General features: G+C 30.7%; 1 protein-coding gene across 2 annotated transcripts; it reads left to right on the top strand.

Moving 5' to 3' along the window:
• Positions 1-13,335: 13,335 nt before the first annotated feature.
• On the top strand, positions 13,336-17,722 carry LOC116126255 (myosin-binding protein 7-like). Of its 2 annotated transcripts, XR_004127450.1 has the most exons (5): positions 13,336-13,692; positions 14,001-15,651; positions 16,407-16,453; positions 17,125-17,503; positions 17,696-17,722. XR_004127450.1 is itself a non-coding variant. In XM_031411954.1 (4 exons), exons 2-4 carry the CDS (start codon positions 14,179-14,181, stop codon positions 17,225-17,227), a joined length of 1,623 nt encoding a protein of 540 aa, XP_031267814.1. In that variant the 5' UTR covers positions 13,336-13,692; positions 14,001-14,178; the 3' UTR covers positions 17,228-17,593. The 2 variants fall into 2 exon arrangements, 1 of the variants encoding a protein (XP_031267814.1); XM_031411954.1 differs by lacking the exon at positions 17,696-17,722 and having other exon boundaries at positions 17,125-17,593.
• The last annotated feature ends 1,777 nt before the right edge of the window (positions 17,723-19,499 follow it).

Consider the following 19,499-nt stretch of genomic DNA (forward strand, 5'->3'; position numbering starts at 1 on the left):
AAATTTGTATAGTCGTGAGAATACATGCGGATGAGAGCTATACATGAGAGAGAGTACACTCACATGGTCAAGGGTTCCGAATCCATGCATCGACCAAGACCGATCGGCAAAGAATAGAATAACAAAGAATAGAATAATAAAGAATAAGAATGAATAAAGAATAAGAATGAATAAGAATGAGAATGAGAAAGACAAGAAAAGAAAGAAAATGCATTGCCTTGCATTAGTGCATATGCATCTCATCCGTACATGTTAGCATGATATCTCTCATGGCTGATGAGAATAGAGAGAAAGAAAGAATAGAAAGAAAGAAAAGAACAATAGAAACAGAGAAAGAACAAGAGAGATTGAATATGAGAAAGTGGCAAGAGTAAGGAAAGAATTGAAAGGTGATACACGGGGATAGTAGAGTAGAGGATTACTTACTGAGCATCTTTGTGCTCACCCCGTTGTTTTCTATATTTTTGCAGGACATAGGTGAGGACGTGGTCGGATAGACGTCGGTAAGCAGGGAGACTTGACTACACTATCCACTGTTTTGAGAGTCTTTTTGTACAAATGATACTGTACTATGTAAAGAATGTATATATTAAGTAAAGAAAATTTTTGGGCCCAACTATTTTGATAAGTATACTTGTGTTTTCATTAATATATTATATGAATATGATAGTAGAAAGAAGTCATTACATTGATCATATTTCATATTCTAACCATTCAACTTGATTGTTCATAGACTCAAAGGTTCAATTTTCTTATTCCTGAGTAAAGGGTGCAATTTTTTTTTTTTTTTTTACACGAAATAGATTGTAGTAAACAATATGTCGAATCTAGAATTATACTTGATTATTAATAACATTTTTGCATTTCTTTTGTTGTTATGCTTTATATAATTTGATCATATTTCATATTCCAACCATTCAACTTGACTGTTCATAGACTTAAAGGTTCAATTTTGTTATTCCTAAGTGAAGGGTGCAATATTTTTTTTTTTTTTTTGACACGAAATAGTTTGTTCACTGTTTTATACTAATTTTGGTTTAATGTTATATTTATTTTTGTTGGCATCCATCAATCAAGATAAAGCATTTTCAGAAACGAAGCCCCAATTACATTATATACTTAATCTATCAAATGTGACATGATCACTTTATCAAGACCTCAACTTTTTTCTTGGATTGCTTTTCTCATCGTCACTTTCTTTCTGCTCATTTCCTCGTTCCCTCTCTTTCAATGTGTCTAACATGTCTATACAAGAATTATCTATCCTGTTTTCAGCATCATCAAGTTCAACTCTTGCTACCATTTTTCCAGACACATCTTTGATTTTTTGTGTCAATATTTCTTATTCAGTCACATCTGACATCGACGATTATGATCCATATTCTCCATTATTTGCCTATTGTTTTTTACAAAACATTGATATCACTTCAATATTATGAAAATTAACTATCTAAGAATAAAAATTATACTGACCTTTTGCAATTCTTGTAACTTATATTCATCCTCAAGATTCTCATCAATCGGAAAAAGTTTTGTGACAATACAAGATTCGTATCCTTCCTTCAGATCCATAATTCTCAACTTGATTTTGAAAACAAACATCTGTCCAGACAGGTCACTCAAAATTTTTGGGATATTCTTTTGATCATTACCTTGTTTGTTCAACAATTGAGAACATGATAACCCAACCAATCTTTGGGTTTCATTATCAAACAATATAAAAGTTGCTTTGACAGTTCCATCTGACACTCTTATTTCTACCTTGTATCTGTTATAACATTAACTAAACATTGTTACAAAGAAATGTCTGAAATTGAATATACTTCTTATTACATTGACAATACATAATTATAAACAGTAAAAAATAAACAATGATATACCTCATTTGAGGAGATTTCGATTCCTTGTTGCATTTGTCACAATATGAATATGTATTAATATCAAGGATTTTCTTCTTGCAATAGGTGCAGGAATTGTAACACCAACCATATCTATCATTAACTTCGGTTATCTTGGCCTTAATTGTATACTCCATCACCTATACAATTGTAATTTATGTTCACAAACTATGTTATAATAATCAATTTAACATTTTAGTGAATACTGTACCTCATCAACATCATGCCACACGAGATTGGTAACATGTTTGAGTGATGTTCTATTCTCAAACATTTCCTTCTCAATCGGAACTTGATTCAGAATCTTTTTCTGTAATTGAATTACTGGCAAAATTCCCATTCTGAAATAACAAAAAGTAGATAAAATTTTAAATATGAGTCTATCCATGAAATTACTTAAAAAAACTATTTCTCAAACACATACTCTTTTTGTAGAGAATGCACCTCCCAATATCTAAATTTATATAAATTCTAGATGCCAAAGTTGTATTGAGATATAATCTTCCTGTATGGAAAAGAACATAAGTTAGTAATCGAAAATATATTAACTTCATGTAATATCTTTTTATTACCTTGAAAATCTTTAACATTTGTTGAAGTAACTATTCTGACAATTGGGTTGGTACTTGCTGATTGCAAATCTTCACCTATTTCTTTAGAAAATTTTTCCCATAACGTAATGTCAACTACTTCTCTGAAATTAATATTAGTGTAAATTATTTAAAGTGGAAGAAGGAATATACTCTGCCATCTGCAATCTGATGTCTCTGTTTTTTGTTCTTTGTCGACTTGATTTCTTCAATTTCTCCTATTGCATTCAAAACTTCAATGACATCTGCATATAATTTATCATATATTGATGTGCAAAAATATTTCTCACACATTTAAAATACAAATATTCAAATTAACTATACCTAATAATAACCTTGTATCATTTGTTCTATTCTGAAGATCATGAAGACCAGCAATTCAAATTTATATCTTGGAATAACAACTCTCGGTTATTTTATTTCTTGTACAGTCGTGATCATGAGAATTGTATACGGTATATACCATCAACGGGTTTGTAAGAGGGAGTAGATGGTATGACTTTTATATGTCAGATCAAATATATCGACCCTTCATGAAGCTGATTTTTAAACTTTACAATCCTATTCTTTGGTGTCGAGGCATGAATAACTTGATTTTAAAAAACCAATGAAAATCACAAATTTAAACAAACGTGTATAAATCGGAAATAAAAGTCTTAACATTATTTTCAGATTATATTGTATACCTGTTCATCAATCAAAATCATGCCAAGGCTCATAGGTTCATCACCCATTCTGAAATTCCTACATACCCACAATCTAGATACTCTGACAGTGACTATCCAATCATCTCTTGATTCATCAATATCTTTAAGAAAAGTATTAGCCATTGTTATGACTTGCCTACAAAAAGAAATTCATCCTTAATACAATTTAATAAAAGCAATAAAGATTTCCAACCGAGATTTTACAACTAAGCAAATGTCGTTGTATCACAATTATAAATAAATAAAATAATGTTTCAATTTTATAATCTAATTCATACTAAAACTATTTCTTATCACAATTTAATAGTATGCGGAATTTTTTGTTCGATACTGAAATTTTAAACTCCAAGAAGAACTTACTGATTTACAATTGTCACTACAATATTGTTCGCCAATTTCTTTAGTACAATTTTATAATATTATTATACGCAAATTAATAGCTTTTATAGATGAATTCATAATCCAACATATACAGCATTACAATAGAAAGATAAAAACAATTGAAAGTATCACAATACCTGTAACAAGAACTATATCTCAGTTATGCTAGCATTTTTTTTTTTTTTTTTTTTTTTGGGTACAATGATCTAATGATGTACTTTCAAGTACCTTTACTTATTTATCTTAATCATGTACGACAACATAAACAACTACGTATATATAACAAACACATTAATTTCAAGAGTTATGTATAAAACCTTTCACATTCACATAAATACTCCTCACACTTCACATTAATTTTGTATTAAACATAATAAATAGCAAATACAATGTATCGATCTCTTTCAAATAAATATAAATCCACAAAACTGCATCAACTTCAATAACACTTAATAAACAACATAACAATAATAACAAAATTAAATAACGACTGGGATTTTTTTATTTTTGTAATTTTTTTATGTGGACAGTTGTAATTCTTATTTAAGCTTTGATACAAACTTATACTATTTGTGACATAAACAGTACCATTTATTTCATCAACACTTTAACAAAAACACTACAGTAAGAACGACATTAAATATCAGAATACCAAACATCATCATAATACCAAACACATCAATAAAAAATGAAGTACATTAACCCATAATTAAACCCAAATTCTGATATCCTGACCATTAATAGTAATATCACATTGAAAGTATCACATAACAGTACAACGCACCCATTGATTTTGGATAAATATGTATCTATAAATATTTACAGTGTCAACACAATGCACCTATAAAATTATTAATAGTACAAATCCAACGAATAAAAAAGGAGCAATTGTAAAGCTACAAAACATGATATCAAAAGACTAACACTATAAAGAACAACATTAAATATGAGAACACCAAACATCATCAAATTACCGAACATATCAATGAAAAAGTAAGTGTATTAACCCATCAGGCTGCATGATCAGTTTGGCACTTTGTTTATTACAACTTGTCCACATAAAATACCATGATTTAGAAACCACACCTTTGATATACTGAATAAATTACAACACAGCAAATGGTTTATTACAATGGAAATCATAACCTTTATCATTTATAGATTAATACTGAAATTTTCAACTGAGAAAGACATTGAGCTGCTTCAATTTTTTTTAATAATATTATAGTTCGACAGCTTTGCTAATATAAACTCAAAGAGAAATTAAGCCGCTTTATTTTTATTAACATTTTAGTTCGACATCTTTAAAAAATTGTCTAACAAATTGTATGGAATCCGTTGCCTAACCATTGTCTATAATTATGATTGTTCAAAGTCTGTTGTGGTCAATAACTTCACTGTCAAACCATCAATTTGGCTATGAAATGGTGATAGGGCAAATACCAACTGTGATATCATGATTTAATAATGCTTGGAATTTCGATAGATCAAGGTATCATCGAGGTCTACATTCCATTGTCGAACAATAACCAGGATGTAATTAATTATATTTATATTTTTTTATAACTTTTCTAGGATCACTGCTAAACCATGAATTTGAATACTTATCCATGATTTAAGGATGGCCGAAATTTGGATAGCTTGATATATTAGAAAGATAAACAATTCCATATGTTCCTATGTTAGTCACTCCCAAGTTATTTTTTATAGTCAGACCAAGTATTAGGGAGCTTGCCTGATACCAACTTGGAGAGACGTTAAGCCACTTAATTTTTTATTGATATTGTTGTTCGACAACTTTAAAAAATTGCCTAACAAATAGTATGGAATCCATTGCCTAACCATTGTACATAACTATGATTGTTCAAGCTATCCAAATCTTTCAATCATCAAACGGTTGATATATCAGATCAAATTGGTTGTAGTCAATATACGGTGATTTGTTGGTTGTAGTCAATATACGATCCACAATTTATCCATAAGGTATCATTGAGGTCTACATTCTATTGTCGAAGCACTATCACGATATGATTGGTTGCGTTTATAATTTGTTATAACTTTTCTAGGAACACTAGTAAACCATGAATTTGATCGGAATTTGAATACCTTGATATAATTCCATTTGTCCCTATATTGGTCACATTCAGATAAATACTCCTCACGCTTCACATTAATTTCGCATTAACAATAATACATAGCAAATACAATGTATCGATCTGTTTCAGATAAATATCTATCCACAAAATTGCATCAACTTCAATAATACTTAATAAACAACATAACAAAATTAAATAACAACTAGGATTTTTTTATTTATATAATTTTTTATGTGGACAGCTATAATTCTTATTTAAGTTGCATTAGATACAAACTTATATTATTATGTGACATAAACAGTACCATTTATTTCATCAACACTTCAACAAAAACGCTACATTAAGAATGACATCAAACATCAGAATACCAAACACATCAATAAAAAAATGAAGTGCATTAATGCATAATTAAACCAAAATTCTGATATCCTGACCATTAATAGTAATATCACATTGAAAGTATCACATAATAGTACAATTACAGCACAACAAACTGTTTATTACAATGGAAATCATAACCTTTATCATTTATAGACTAATACTGAAATTTTCAACTGAGAGAGACATTGATCGCTTCAATTTTTTTATTAATATTATAGTTCAGCAGCTTTGCTTATATAAACTCAAAGAGAAATTAGGCCACTTCATTTTGTATTAATATTATAGTTCGGCATCTTTAAAAAATTGTACTAACAAATTACAATAATACACAACTGAACATGCACCCCTTTTATAACCCCTTATTTAGACCTTCCGAATACCAACGTAATTAAATACGAATAAAGTTTTCCAATATCAATACAATGCACCTATATAATTATAGATAGCAATACTAGAAAAATGTCATTAAACCACAATTAGTAATAGCAATCCACTACACTTGTATACTTATTATTAATGCACATCTTTGGAATGTCAATGCAGTGCACCTGTATTATTATTATTATTATTATTAATTATTAATATAGATCCCATTTTTTAACTAATTAATAATTATAGATGGAGCAATAAATACCAATCCAACTTGTCAAGATAGAGCAATTTGATTAGCTTGTCAATCCAATATGTCAAAATGGAGCAATTCTAGAGCTTCCAAAATGTACCACATGGCGAACAACCCGCATTGGTATTCAGCTTATTAATGCACATCTTTGGAATGCTAATGCAATATACATGTATTATTATTATTATTATTAATTATTAATTATTAATACTGATCTCATTTTTTTAATTAATTAATAATTATAGATGGAGCAATAAATACCAATCCAACATGTCAAGATAGAGCAATTTAATTGGCTTGTCAATCCATTGTATCAAAATGGAGCAACTCTAGAGCTTCCAAAATGTGTCACACGGCGAACAACTCGCATGGGTATTCAGCTTTATATATATATGAGAGAGAGAGAGAGAGAGAGAGAGAGAGAGAGAGAGAGATTGTATGGAATCCATTGCCTAACCATTGTCCATAATTATGATTGTTCAAAGCTTGTTGTGATCGATAACTCTACTATCAAACCATCAATTTGGCTATAGAATGGTAATAGGGCAAATACCGATTGTGATATCCTGATTTAAGAATGTTTGGCATTTCGACAGATCAAGGTATCATCAATGTCTACATCCATTGCCAAACCATAACCATGATGTAATTAATTGCGTTTATAATTTGTTATAACTTTTCTAGGAACACTCCTAATTCATAAATTTGAATACTTATCCATGATCAAAGGATGGCCGAAATTTGGATAGCTTGATATATCAGAAAGATAAACAATTCCATATGTTCCTATATTAGTTAGCCCCAGGTTATTTTTTATAGTCAAACCAAGTATTAGGCAGCTTGCCTGATACTAACTTAGAGAGACGTTAAGACACTTAATTTTTTATTGATATTGTAGTTCAACATCTTTAAAAAAATTGTCTAACAAATAGTGAGGAATCTGTTGCCTAACCATTGTCCATAATTATGATTCTTCAAAGTCTGTTACGGTTGATAACTTCACCATCAAACCATCAATTTGGCTGTAGAATGGTAATAGAGCAGATATTGATCCATAATTTATCCATAAGGTATCATTGAGGTCTACATTCCATTACCAAACCATTATCAAGATATGATTGGTTGCGTTTATAAGTTGTTATAACTTTTCTAGGAACACTGCCAAACCATGAATTTGATAGGAATTTGGATACCTTGATACAATCCCATCTGTTCCTATATTGGTCACTTTAAGAATATTTCATTGGCGCAAGTCCAAAGGAAAGGATAGTAAATATTTTGTTAAACCTACAACTTAGAAAACATTATAAGAACACCAAGATGGTTAGACCTTCTGGATGCCAATGCAATGCACACATACTGACAAAAGAAGTAAAAAAATCGTCATCCATAATTGGGCAACATGATTTGCTTGGCAATTTTTTTGCTGTAATTCATTGCATAAGATATCATGATCCAGAAAACACAATTTTGATATATTGCCTAAGTATTAATAAATACATAGATGATTGGGACACATACAGTTGAATAGATCAAAATCACCGTATATTGACTACAACCAACAATCTTTACATCATCAAACGTCAAACCACAAATCTTCATGTAAGCAAAATAACTTGCACAATAACAACTATCATAATCCAGCAACACCGAACCCGGAATAACCAAATCTCTTAATCACCATCACCATCATGTCGGGATACTAACCATGACACTCCCACAGCACAAAACATTGACATCCATAATGACCAAATCTGATACAATAACATTCCATTCATAAATCAAAAAATTGAACCTTAACTACTATCGGATTCTGCCACCCTGTGACAACAATGCACTGAGCAGCACAATTCGATGATAGTTGAGGGCCGATCATCTCACCTGAGAAAAGAGTTAGCAAAAACAATACTAACAAGAATCTTGTTAACATAAAACAATCCATAAATGTTTTATGTAGCTCAGTCCCAAAACAAATGCTTACATATCAGTCGGAACAAACAAATAGCATGGCCGAAAAAACAATGCTTAATCTTTAGACAAAATACAAACCATGAACGTTTAATGTTACTCAGCGTCAACAATACAAGGAAAAAACTAATTGCCCCTCACATGAACATACCGACAACAAATACTCATTGTTCGGCTGAAACTGTAAGTTGAAAATAAAATTAGCAAACATCAGTGAGCATATAATTCACGCTAATCGATTGCAACCACAGACATACCAAATCAATGACCCTACCGAAGACTTAATAAACACAACCTGATATGAAACAAACTCGCCATTGTATGAACACGTCAACTTTTTTCCCTGTAACCTGAAAACAAAATCAACAAAATCAACGAATTCACATTTTATGCCAATCGATCAGCAGAAGAGACACACTGAATCAATGACTTTACCAAAAAAATAATAAATACAAATCCTCATTTCCTTGAAAAGGAACATAACAAAATGTAGTGGATCTTCATGTTAACATTGTTAAGGAACAATTATCTATTCTATAAAAATTGGTACCTAAAAACGGAAACAACAAAAGCTAATTAATCTTCATATTAAAATTATCAAGGAACACATTTACCGTTTGAAAGGAATAACACAATCAATTATTCAAATAAATTGGCCGAACAAAAGCAATCATTCAATCTAACAATAACCATTAAAATAGTTGGGAGACATACTTACAGTTTTGCATTAAAATAGTTAGAAAATATACTTACAGTTCAGAGAAGAAATCAAAATAACAACTCATCTGACAGTGTCAATCCGACATCCTACCTTTATTCCATGTCAATTCATGAATCTCTAACCTGTAAACAACAATAAAAACATACATAAATAAAAAACCATCGAACAAAATGCAAGTGAAGAACAGACATATTATTTTCACAAACAAAACTAACATATAAACAATTAACAAAAGACCATATGTATTGTTGACACCAACTAACAAATTGCGATGATACACAACTGAACATGAGCCCCTTTTATAACCCCTTATTTGGACCTTCCGAATACGAATGCAATTAATTACGATTTCAATACGAGGAGAGTTTTCCAATGTCAATACAATGCACCTATATAATTATCGATAGCAATCATAGACAAATGTCATTAAACCACAATTAGTAATAGCAATCCAATACACCTTATACTTGTTATTAATGCACATCTTTGGAATGTCAATGCAATGCACTTGTATTATTATTATTATTTATTAATACATATCCCCTTTTTTTAATTAATTAATAATTATAGATGGATTAATAAATATCAATCCAACGTGTCAAGATATAGCAATTTGATTGGCTTGCCAATCCAATGTGTCAATATAGAGCAATTTTAGACCTTTCAAAATGTGTCACGTGGCAAACAACCCGCATGGATATTCAGCTATATATATATTGTATTTGATTTTACTTGGGCCATAAAATAAATATAACATTTAATTCTTCAATTCAGAAAATGAATTAAATTGACATCTCTCATTGTTTTTTATATTTATTGTTGTTTATATTATAGGCCTGTTTTAAAATCCAAAGAAAGATCCACTAAATCATGTTTCCAATTTCATTTATTTATTTAAATATATATATTGTATCTGATTTTACTTGGGCCATAAAATAAATACAACATTTAATTCTTCAATTCAGAAAATGAATTAAATTGACATCTCTCATTTTTTTTTTATATATTTATTGTTGTTTATATTATAGGCCTGTTTTCATATCCAAAGAAAAATCCACTAAATCATGCTTCCAATTTCATTTATTTATTTAAAGCAATAAATATAAATGTTATACATTTGTTTAATTAGATTATTTAAGAGCAAACTTTAGATTATGTTTCTAGATGATAAATCAAATAACCCTTAAAAAAATGTAAATTATTTTTATTATTTGAATACAAAGACTTTAAAATTTAAAATATTTAAATACTCCAATTAATATAATATAATTCATAAAAATTATAATAAATAATAATAATAAGATGAGAAGATGGATTCAACACGCAATTTAAAGGTTTCAACAACTCAATCTTGTTGGCTCAATTGATTTATCTTTTAACAGATGACAATTAATCATTTAATGACAAGTATTTAATGACAATTAATAATTTAATTGTTAAATAAATTAAATTAAGACACTATGTATTTATTAAATAAATTAAGCCCCTTTTTTTTTTGTAATTAAAAATCTAAGAGAATGGTGAATAATACCATTAAAAATTTAGTCATATAACTTCAAAATTATTTTTAATTAATCATATTTAAGAAGATGGTGCACCTATAAGTGTACCATTTACATTAAATATGGAAAGTAAACACAACAATAATTAAATTTGAAATAATTTAAAACGGATAGCTTCTAATATTATTATAAATATTATATCCTTATTTATTCTAATATTATTCCAATTTTTAAAATCCAAAGTAAGATACACTAAATCATGCTAGTGGGTCATAATTCCAATCTCATTTTCCATTATATATATATATATATATATATATATATATAACACACAGAGTTAATACTCATTTAATATAATGCAACCAAAAAAAAAAAAAAAAATTTAAAATTTACAAATTAATGATCACTGCCCAAAAATAATTCACACATGTAACTTTGAAAATATTTTATATCAGTAAAAGACTTTTTTCCACCCAAGGTTTGCCTTAACAAACCTTTCTCACCCAAAAAGTTTCAAAATACCCACCCAAAGTTTATATTCTATTACCACCCACTACCCAAAGCCGATTCCAGCGATAAAAATCCTCTCTGTCACCACCATTTGAACCTCCAGTCTCTTCTCTACAAAACTCTTTTTACTTTGACACCTGATTTCTCATCGATTGTCAGTCACCACAAAGCTAAGATTTTTTATTTTTAGCTTATATCCGACTGATTCTAGCGGCAAATATTCAATTGGTCACCATTATTTGATCCACCGACCTCCACTCTATAAAACCCCTCTCATCTTGGCTCCTGGTAACTTGCTGAACACTGATTGAGAAAGTGAAATGTATTTTGGGTATTAACGAAATATAAATTTTGGGTGGAGAAATGATATTTTGAAACTTTTTGGATGGGTAAATGTCATTAAGGTAAACCTTGGGTGGGAAAAAGTTGTTTACTCTATTGTATATCAACCATAATTTAATATGATTTAGTCATAAAGTGTACCATTATGTTAAATATATGGAAAGTAAACACAAAATTTAAATTTTGAAAAATATATAAAAAAATTTGATAGCTCCAATTTTAAATTTCAAAAGCAGGATACACACATAAATACAACTCAAGATGGCTGTTGACATAATGATTCCAATCTCATTCTCATATTCAAAAAAAAAAAAAAATGAAAATTAAATATTTTTGTTATAAGATAACATAATTAATCTTACCACTTCTTAATGGGAATATTTGAAGTGTTCAAATGATACCATGAATGAATAATTTCTCTAAAAGCCAAAACTTTGTTCACTATTTTCCTATAATTTTTCACCAAACAAAAACCTACCTACTTTATTTTATAAATACAGAAAGTCAATAAATGCTAAAAAGTATTATCATAATAAAAAATAATATATTTTTTATAAATTCGATTTATTAAAAGGTTAAACTAGTGGGAAATTCTTATATAGGATAATCTTGTTATCTCATTTTGTTGATATAGTAAAATTGTGTAATGAAACAGTTATAAATGTAAATTAAAACATTGTAACTGTATTTCATAACTAACTAATCCAACAAATTTAGTTATTAAGATCTTTCAAAATGATAGGGGCAAGTTGTAAATGTAAATTAAAACATTGTAATTGTAATATTAAATCAATCAAATTTATAAATTAATAGTATTTTGTTGATATATTATGATCATGTGATAACATAATGATATCTGTTAGTAGTTTTCAAAATCACTTACCTTGGTGATGATTATTGATAAACGGTACCGAATAGTTATTGATATATTACAGTAGCGGTTTAATGACAGTGAAATTTTAGTATACATAAAACATTTGACAATCTCATCCCATTAATAAAACAAGATGTTAGACAACCTCATATAAGTTTTTTTTTTTTCTCCCAATTTTAACCTCAAAATCTCAAATTATTTTTAGTCATTCAATTAGTTCGATTTAATATTAAAACTATTGATTTTTTCACCAATCCTAGACATTAATACCTAGAATCGAAGAGGTTTTCTTCACTAGAGTGAAATATTATATCCATAATTACCAAATCCAACAAATTAAGTTATTAAGATCTCTCAAATAACAATAGCCAACGTCAAACAAATAATTCAATTAATTGTAAAGTTAAATTAATTTTAATTTCAAATGTAAAACTATTCTCCAACTTTATTCTCTCCATAATATATCGAAACATTTATAACATTATTAATTACATTTATAATATGAAATGTTATAAAATCCGATCCAAATATTTGATCAAAGTGACATGTTGGTCATGAATCACGAAGATTTGCCAAGTCAAGAGATGGTTTTTTTTTTTTAAAATTATTTATTGACAGAAAATAAAATAAAAAAGAACAACACGTACTTAATTAAATTAATTATGAGTTTAGTTGTAAACTCCGTTGATTAACAAATTAATAGTTCCGATTTTCTCTCTCTCCAGAAATAAACATCAAACACTTCATTTTCGCTTTCATTTTCTCTCTCTCTCTTTCTTTCTTCACCAAGTTCAAGAAAATCATTTCAAACAAAACCAACACAACAGAATCGCGAACACAATAACAATAAAAATAAAAGTCTAGGGTTTCAAAATCCGTTTTCTCTCGTCCATTTTCCTTCCCTCCAAACACCATTCTCTGCTCTTTTTCTCTTTCTCTTCTTCGTTACTCACCACAGCCTTTTCCCCCACTCCTTTTCTTTCTCGCTGCTCAACTTTGACATCTTCCCCCAGAAAAAAAAAATAAATAAATAAAAACTTTTTTACTTTTTCCCGGGAAAATTTAGCGTCCACCCAGCTGGCCACCTCTGCTTCTTTAAGGTAACATAGTTTCTGCCTTTCTGTGTAGCGAGGGAAAATTTAGGTTTGTTTTGAGGGAGAATTTCATTGGGAGGGAAAATTTTGTGTTTGAAGGTTTTCTTCCCGGGAAAATTTTGTGTTTGAAGTTGTTTTTTTTTTTATTGTTTGTTTTTACGTTGAAGATTGGGGAGAATTTTATTGTGTTTAAATGTTACTTAATTTGGAGAATTGAAATGCTTTATAATGTTGGAATTTAGTTGATTTTCACCTTGTTGACCTTAAAGGTGGATTTTTTGTGTTTAATTTTGGATATTTTGTTGCTTTTGTAGGATTTTGGTGTGAATTTGTTGATCTGAGGGGAAAAATAGCTGTTGAGTGGTGTTAGGGAAGGGGATGACTTGTTATTGACGGATCTGTAGATCCCAGAGAGAGGATTTGAGCTCTGTAAATTTTTTTAATGAAGATTGTATCTTGAATCGTTTTAGTTTGGATGTGAAGTATTGAGTTATGGATTTAGAAGTAATTTCACCTTCTAGGGATTTGGTGAAATGTTGTAATTGTGAGTGTAGCTGTGCTTCGATAAGTAGTTCCTCTGGGACTTGGCTTCGGTCTGTAAAACGAAAGTACGATGAGTTTGAGGATAAGAATGGGTTCTTCATACCTGGTTTGGCTGTAGATTTGAATCCCCGTGTGCAGATTGAGAATGAGTGCGCTGCCTTGCGTGAAACAGTTGCTAGCCAACAGCAAGCCATACAAGATTTGTATGTGGAGTTGGAAGAGGAGAGAAATGCCTCGTCTTCGGCTGCAAATGAGGCCATGTCCATGATATTGAGGTTGCAAAGGGAGAAGGCAGAAGTCCAAATGGAGGCAAGGCAGTTCAAGCGATTTGCAGAAGAGAAAATGTCACATGACCAACAAGAGCTTTTGGCCTTGGAAGATTTATTGTACAAGAGGGAGCAGGCCATTCAAGCCTTTACTTGTGAAGTGCAGGCTTATAAGCATAGGATGATGAGTTATGGGATTACGGAGGCTGAGGCTGACGGTGAGAAACGTGGGCTTAGTCGTAACCCAAGCATGGCTGAAACCTTTGATACCCAATTTGATCTTCCTGTGTTTGATTACCCACCTTTGAAGTGCAAATTGATTGAGAATTCTGCTCCTTTGGAGGGTGATAATGATGGTGTAGATGTTGAAAAATATCCATTTGGTGAGACCCCTCGAGGTCAGAATGAAAAATATACATTTGGTGAGACCCCTCAAGGTCAGAATGAAAAATATCCATACGCTGAGAGCCCTCGTACTCAGAATCGTTTGAAGAATTTAGAATATAGGATTTATCAAATGGAGCGGAGTCCTAGAAAAAGCCAGCTGGATGGGGATTTTTCCAGTGGGAAGAATATACTAGAGAAAGTGATTGTTGTTCAGTCTCCTAGGCGCCAAAAACACAACAGGAGGTCTTCCAATGATAGTTCAAGTTCAAACATGGGAATGTTTAAAGAAACAGGTTCAGATTTTGTCACAGAATCTCCTAGGTTTAACAGTTGTGTCAAGAAGATGGAACAAACAGAGGATTATTCTAGTTTGAGAAAAATGGATAATGCATCAGAAATTGGTGATGAAACGAGTGACAGAGTTTATACCATTGATTCTGTCAATAATGGAGTACAATATAATAGCTTTAAGGAACCTAAAGATGGTGTAGGAGTTTGCGAGGATGATATCAACTCACCAAGAGATTCACTGAACAGATATGATACTGAAGATCCAGATATCAAGAAGCTCTACATGAGGCTTCAGGCCCTTGAGGCTGACAGGGAATCAATGAGACAGGCAATTATTTCAATGCGGACTGACAAAGCACAAATGGTATTATTAAAAGAAATTGCTCAACATCTGTGCAAGGAAATGAGCCCTGAGAGACAAATGCCTGTGAGGAAATTATCTGTTGTCAGAAGCTTTTCCTTCATGTCAATTTTCAAGGTAATTTTTTATGCATCATTTATATGCCATAAACCACTGCATTGATCTCTACCATGTTGCAGTTTCGTGTAATGAACTTGAACTTTTATAATGTTATAGAATTTTAAATTTTATCTTAATCTGAATCTCCAATTTCCAACTGCTTGCAAACTGAATTATATTGTAGAAGGGTAGTTAATAAACATGATTTCAGCTGTAATTAAATGAAATTCTTTTGATAATTTTGAAGTTGGAGAAAACAGCAAGCAACAATGAATGGTATCTTCATGCTTTCTTATCATTTTATTTTTGCTTCTTTAGGGCATCTAAAACTCCTGTAGCTGATTCCTACCTGAAAATGGGTTTCAATAAAAAATTTCATTTCCTTTTTCTTTTTCCCTCTCAAACGGTTTTATATTGTTATTATTCTCACTATAAATATTTTAGGCAGCTTTTTTTCCTCTCTGAATATGCATATACTTAGATTGTAGTTCATTTCCTCATCTTTTATCTGTCTCTTAAACCAGTTTTGGTGTATCTTAGTTGGTACATCATTAGTTTTTTTCATTTTATGTGCTTTATTTGAGTGCTTCTTATTTTGTATTAAGTCTGAACATGTTTCTCTGATTTCTATTTACATTGTTGGAAGCATCATAAACTGAAAATACATTGACGTTGTAGCTAACAAAACTTTCCTTTTTCTTGGTCCGTTAATATGATTTATTTCAATTACCTGAGCACCCTTTTTTAATACCTCTTTTATGTTTTATGTTCAGTGGATTGTGTCCTTTGTTTTCTGGCGGAGGAGAGCTTCTTATAGCAAGTAAGTAAACAATTTCCATAGTTACTAATGGATTTACTTATTGATCTATTATGTCTCTTCTCTAATGAGTAATTATGTACATCCTGTTTACAAACTTGTTGGCTAACCCACTACATGTGGTTTGTACATTCTCCAGTTCCTTGAAACAATTTGAGGAGGAGAATAATGTCTTCTTAAGAGGAATTACCAGTTAATGTTCCTTCAAATATTTAAATCTTTTGGAAATTTCATGACTATACTAGGAACTGTATAGAACTTATTGTGGGTATTTATCACTGATTGAGTAGGATTCATATGGTTCCATAACAATATGCAACTCTGATTTGATATATCTAGATCCTAGTGGTTGAAAAATTGAGTTCCCAAAATGGTGAAAGAGATGTGAGAAAATTTTTTTATCTGAGTTCACTACTTGAATTATGCTTTAAGTGTGAAAATTTGTATATGTTGCAACAACAGAAGCATATGGGATGTCTATTGAGAATTTTGTGATATCAATTATTTGTTGGTTGATGCTCTTTATATGAGCAATTGAACTGCATGAGCAATTGAACTGCATGTACAATTCATTTTTGTCTGCAAGCACAACTGCATTCGACATAGACATTTTTCACTATGGTGGATCTCTGGTGTTTGATCTCATTTTTGTCATAATTTCAATGTAATTGCAGGTATACGGCTGGGTTGACAGCCAACAATGTGGGCTTGCTATTGCTTCTAGATAGGAGCCCACGCATGAGGCAGTTGAGATGTGTTTCCAGCACACAAGTGTGAAATTGGTTCTCAAATTTCCGTATCCATTGGAAGTGTATGCTCATAATTGCAAATGCCATGCTCATAAATGTGAATGCCACATGGATTTTCATCACACTATTACCGTTACTTTCGCATTCTTTTGTCTGGATTCCTGGTTGCCTTAGAATTGGGTGTATTGTGCAGTGTCGATCTGTTTCATTTTCTTGGGATTGAATAGATTCTGCTGGTTGATCAGTAAAACATGGATACGGTGTAGGCATGCTTGTTCATTTAGGTTGTGGTATTCAGCGGAAGGTACAAAGTCTTCTAACATTCCGCACCTGTACATTTCTGATTCTTGTATGATTTCAACCAATATGAAGTGCTATTTTTCTTCATCCAAGACTTCAGCTTTGATTCTAACGTCTTTCTTTTAAGCCATTCGTCAATTCACTATAGTCTGTTCTATCAATTAATTTATTTTATTGATTAATTTATTTTTGGCAGAGTTCTCTACTTTCGAATATAGCCTATCAATTTCGATCTTAAGATAATTTTCTGTTCAAATTTCATAGACGCAGTTTTAGTTATATAGAATTTTTCATTCAGATCTCCCTTTGTTGCCACATTCATTTAATAATTCTCTAGGGTACATAATCTTTTTCCGTCTTTGACAAGTATGCAATATCACTTTGATATCTGAAATTTGTACTGTGTACGTATATGGTTGAAAAATACCTTAAACTTCGGAATGTAAATAACATTATTGAGTATGTAACAATCGTCAAGACTGTTGATTTTTTATCATCCAATTTGATATATTCAAGTTTAACAGCTGTTACCGGTTCGGATACTGTTAGATTGATACTTGGAAGTGACTAGTGAACTACTTGCAAGATGTTCAGTTTGGTCCTGCTAGCAAAAATCTGGGTTTTGGGTATATATGTTTTGTCTGGTTTTGGGGAGTTTCCTGATGAAAAAGACTTGGGAACTTTCATTTGAGTAATTGTATTTGTAGTACTAGCAATCAACTTTGGCAGTCTTAATCCATAAACTGATAAAATAAGTGCCAATTGAAATTATTGACTGAGACTCTCTCTGTTTCTTAACTTTATCTGAACCTTTTCTTTGGACACACGATAGATTATGAAAATGACATTTGCTTTTGTCTGAAATCAAATCCACTCCATTCCAATAGCTAGATGTAGGACAAGTACGGTTAACCCTAAGTTAGGTGGTGAGTTTGAGACCCTTTGGAGAAATCATCGATCAACAATTACTTAATAGATCTTTGGATCATAATTCAAGAGTTGATTAGATTATTACCTGATGATTCAGATCAAGAATAATGATCTTTACGAGAATTAGGGTAATAATATTGGTTTGACGGTTGTGTCATTAAACCATGTTTCAATATAGGCTGGTGGGTGGCTTTTCGACTTTTTTTTTTTTTTTTTTTTTGGTGATTGAGTGTCAAGGTCGGTTTGTATGTACTTCGATTAATTTTTAGAATTCATTGAACTTCATATAAGTTTAATGAATCAAATAAGTCACAAATATAGTAGGTGACTATTGATGGACTCAACAAAAAACTCTAGGTAACCTAATAGCTTGCCATCTGGCCACAGCCAAGTGGTTGCAGTTCAACATCTTCATCCATAACCAATTATAAATGAACTATGAAATTGACCGTGGTAGCAATTTCAAAGGGCTAATACTGACCACTTTAAATTGGAGTGTTTACTCATCAAATATGAAGGTCAACTCATACATATTCAATAATTCATGTGATCACTTTATCAAGGTGGCATTATCTATTTAAATGGTTGATCTGACATTTCAACAAAATCCAGCTACAATTACAACTAATTAAGTTAAGGTGGGGTGGGTTTCCATGTAACCAGAGAAAAGTGCAGCTTTTTTCAGCTTATAGATAGGAAAAGTGCTCATTTGTTGACTGGCTCACAAAATGCTTGGACGTCAAGTCCAAATAGATTGTAATATAATATGTACCAATTAAGTTTGGCATAACGTGACCTCCATCTCCATGCACCCACCTACATTTTCAATTTCCAAATTTACATGAATTTTTTATTTTATTTTTAAACCACCAATGATGTACTGCTAAAATGTCCAATCTTAATCTCACTAAAAACTGGAAAAATATTCATTAAATGTTTTTATATTTTGTAGGAAAAATAAATAAATAAAGTTTGTTTGACAATTTTGCCTTTCAATACCATATAAATAATTTTTTTGATAATATTATACCAGCATGCATGATTATATAACCAAACCTCTAAACATGATC

The sequence above is a fragment of the Pistacia vera genome, unplaced genomic scaffold (assembly GCF_008641045.1).
Source record: "Pistacia vera cultivar Batoury unplaced genomic scaffold, PisVer_v2 Contig178, whole genome shotgun sequence".
Lineage (NCBI taxonomy): Eukaryota > Viridiplantae > Streptophyta > Magnoliopsida > Sapindales > Anacardiaceae > Pistacia > Pistacia vera.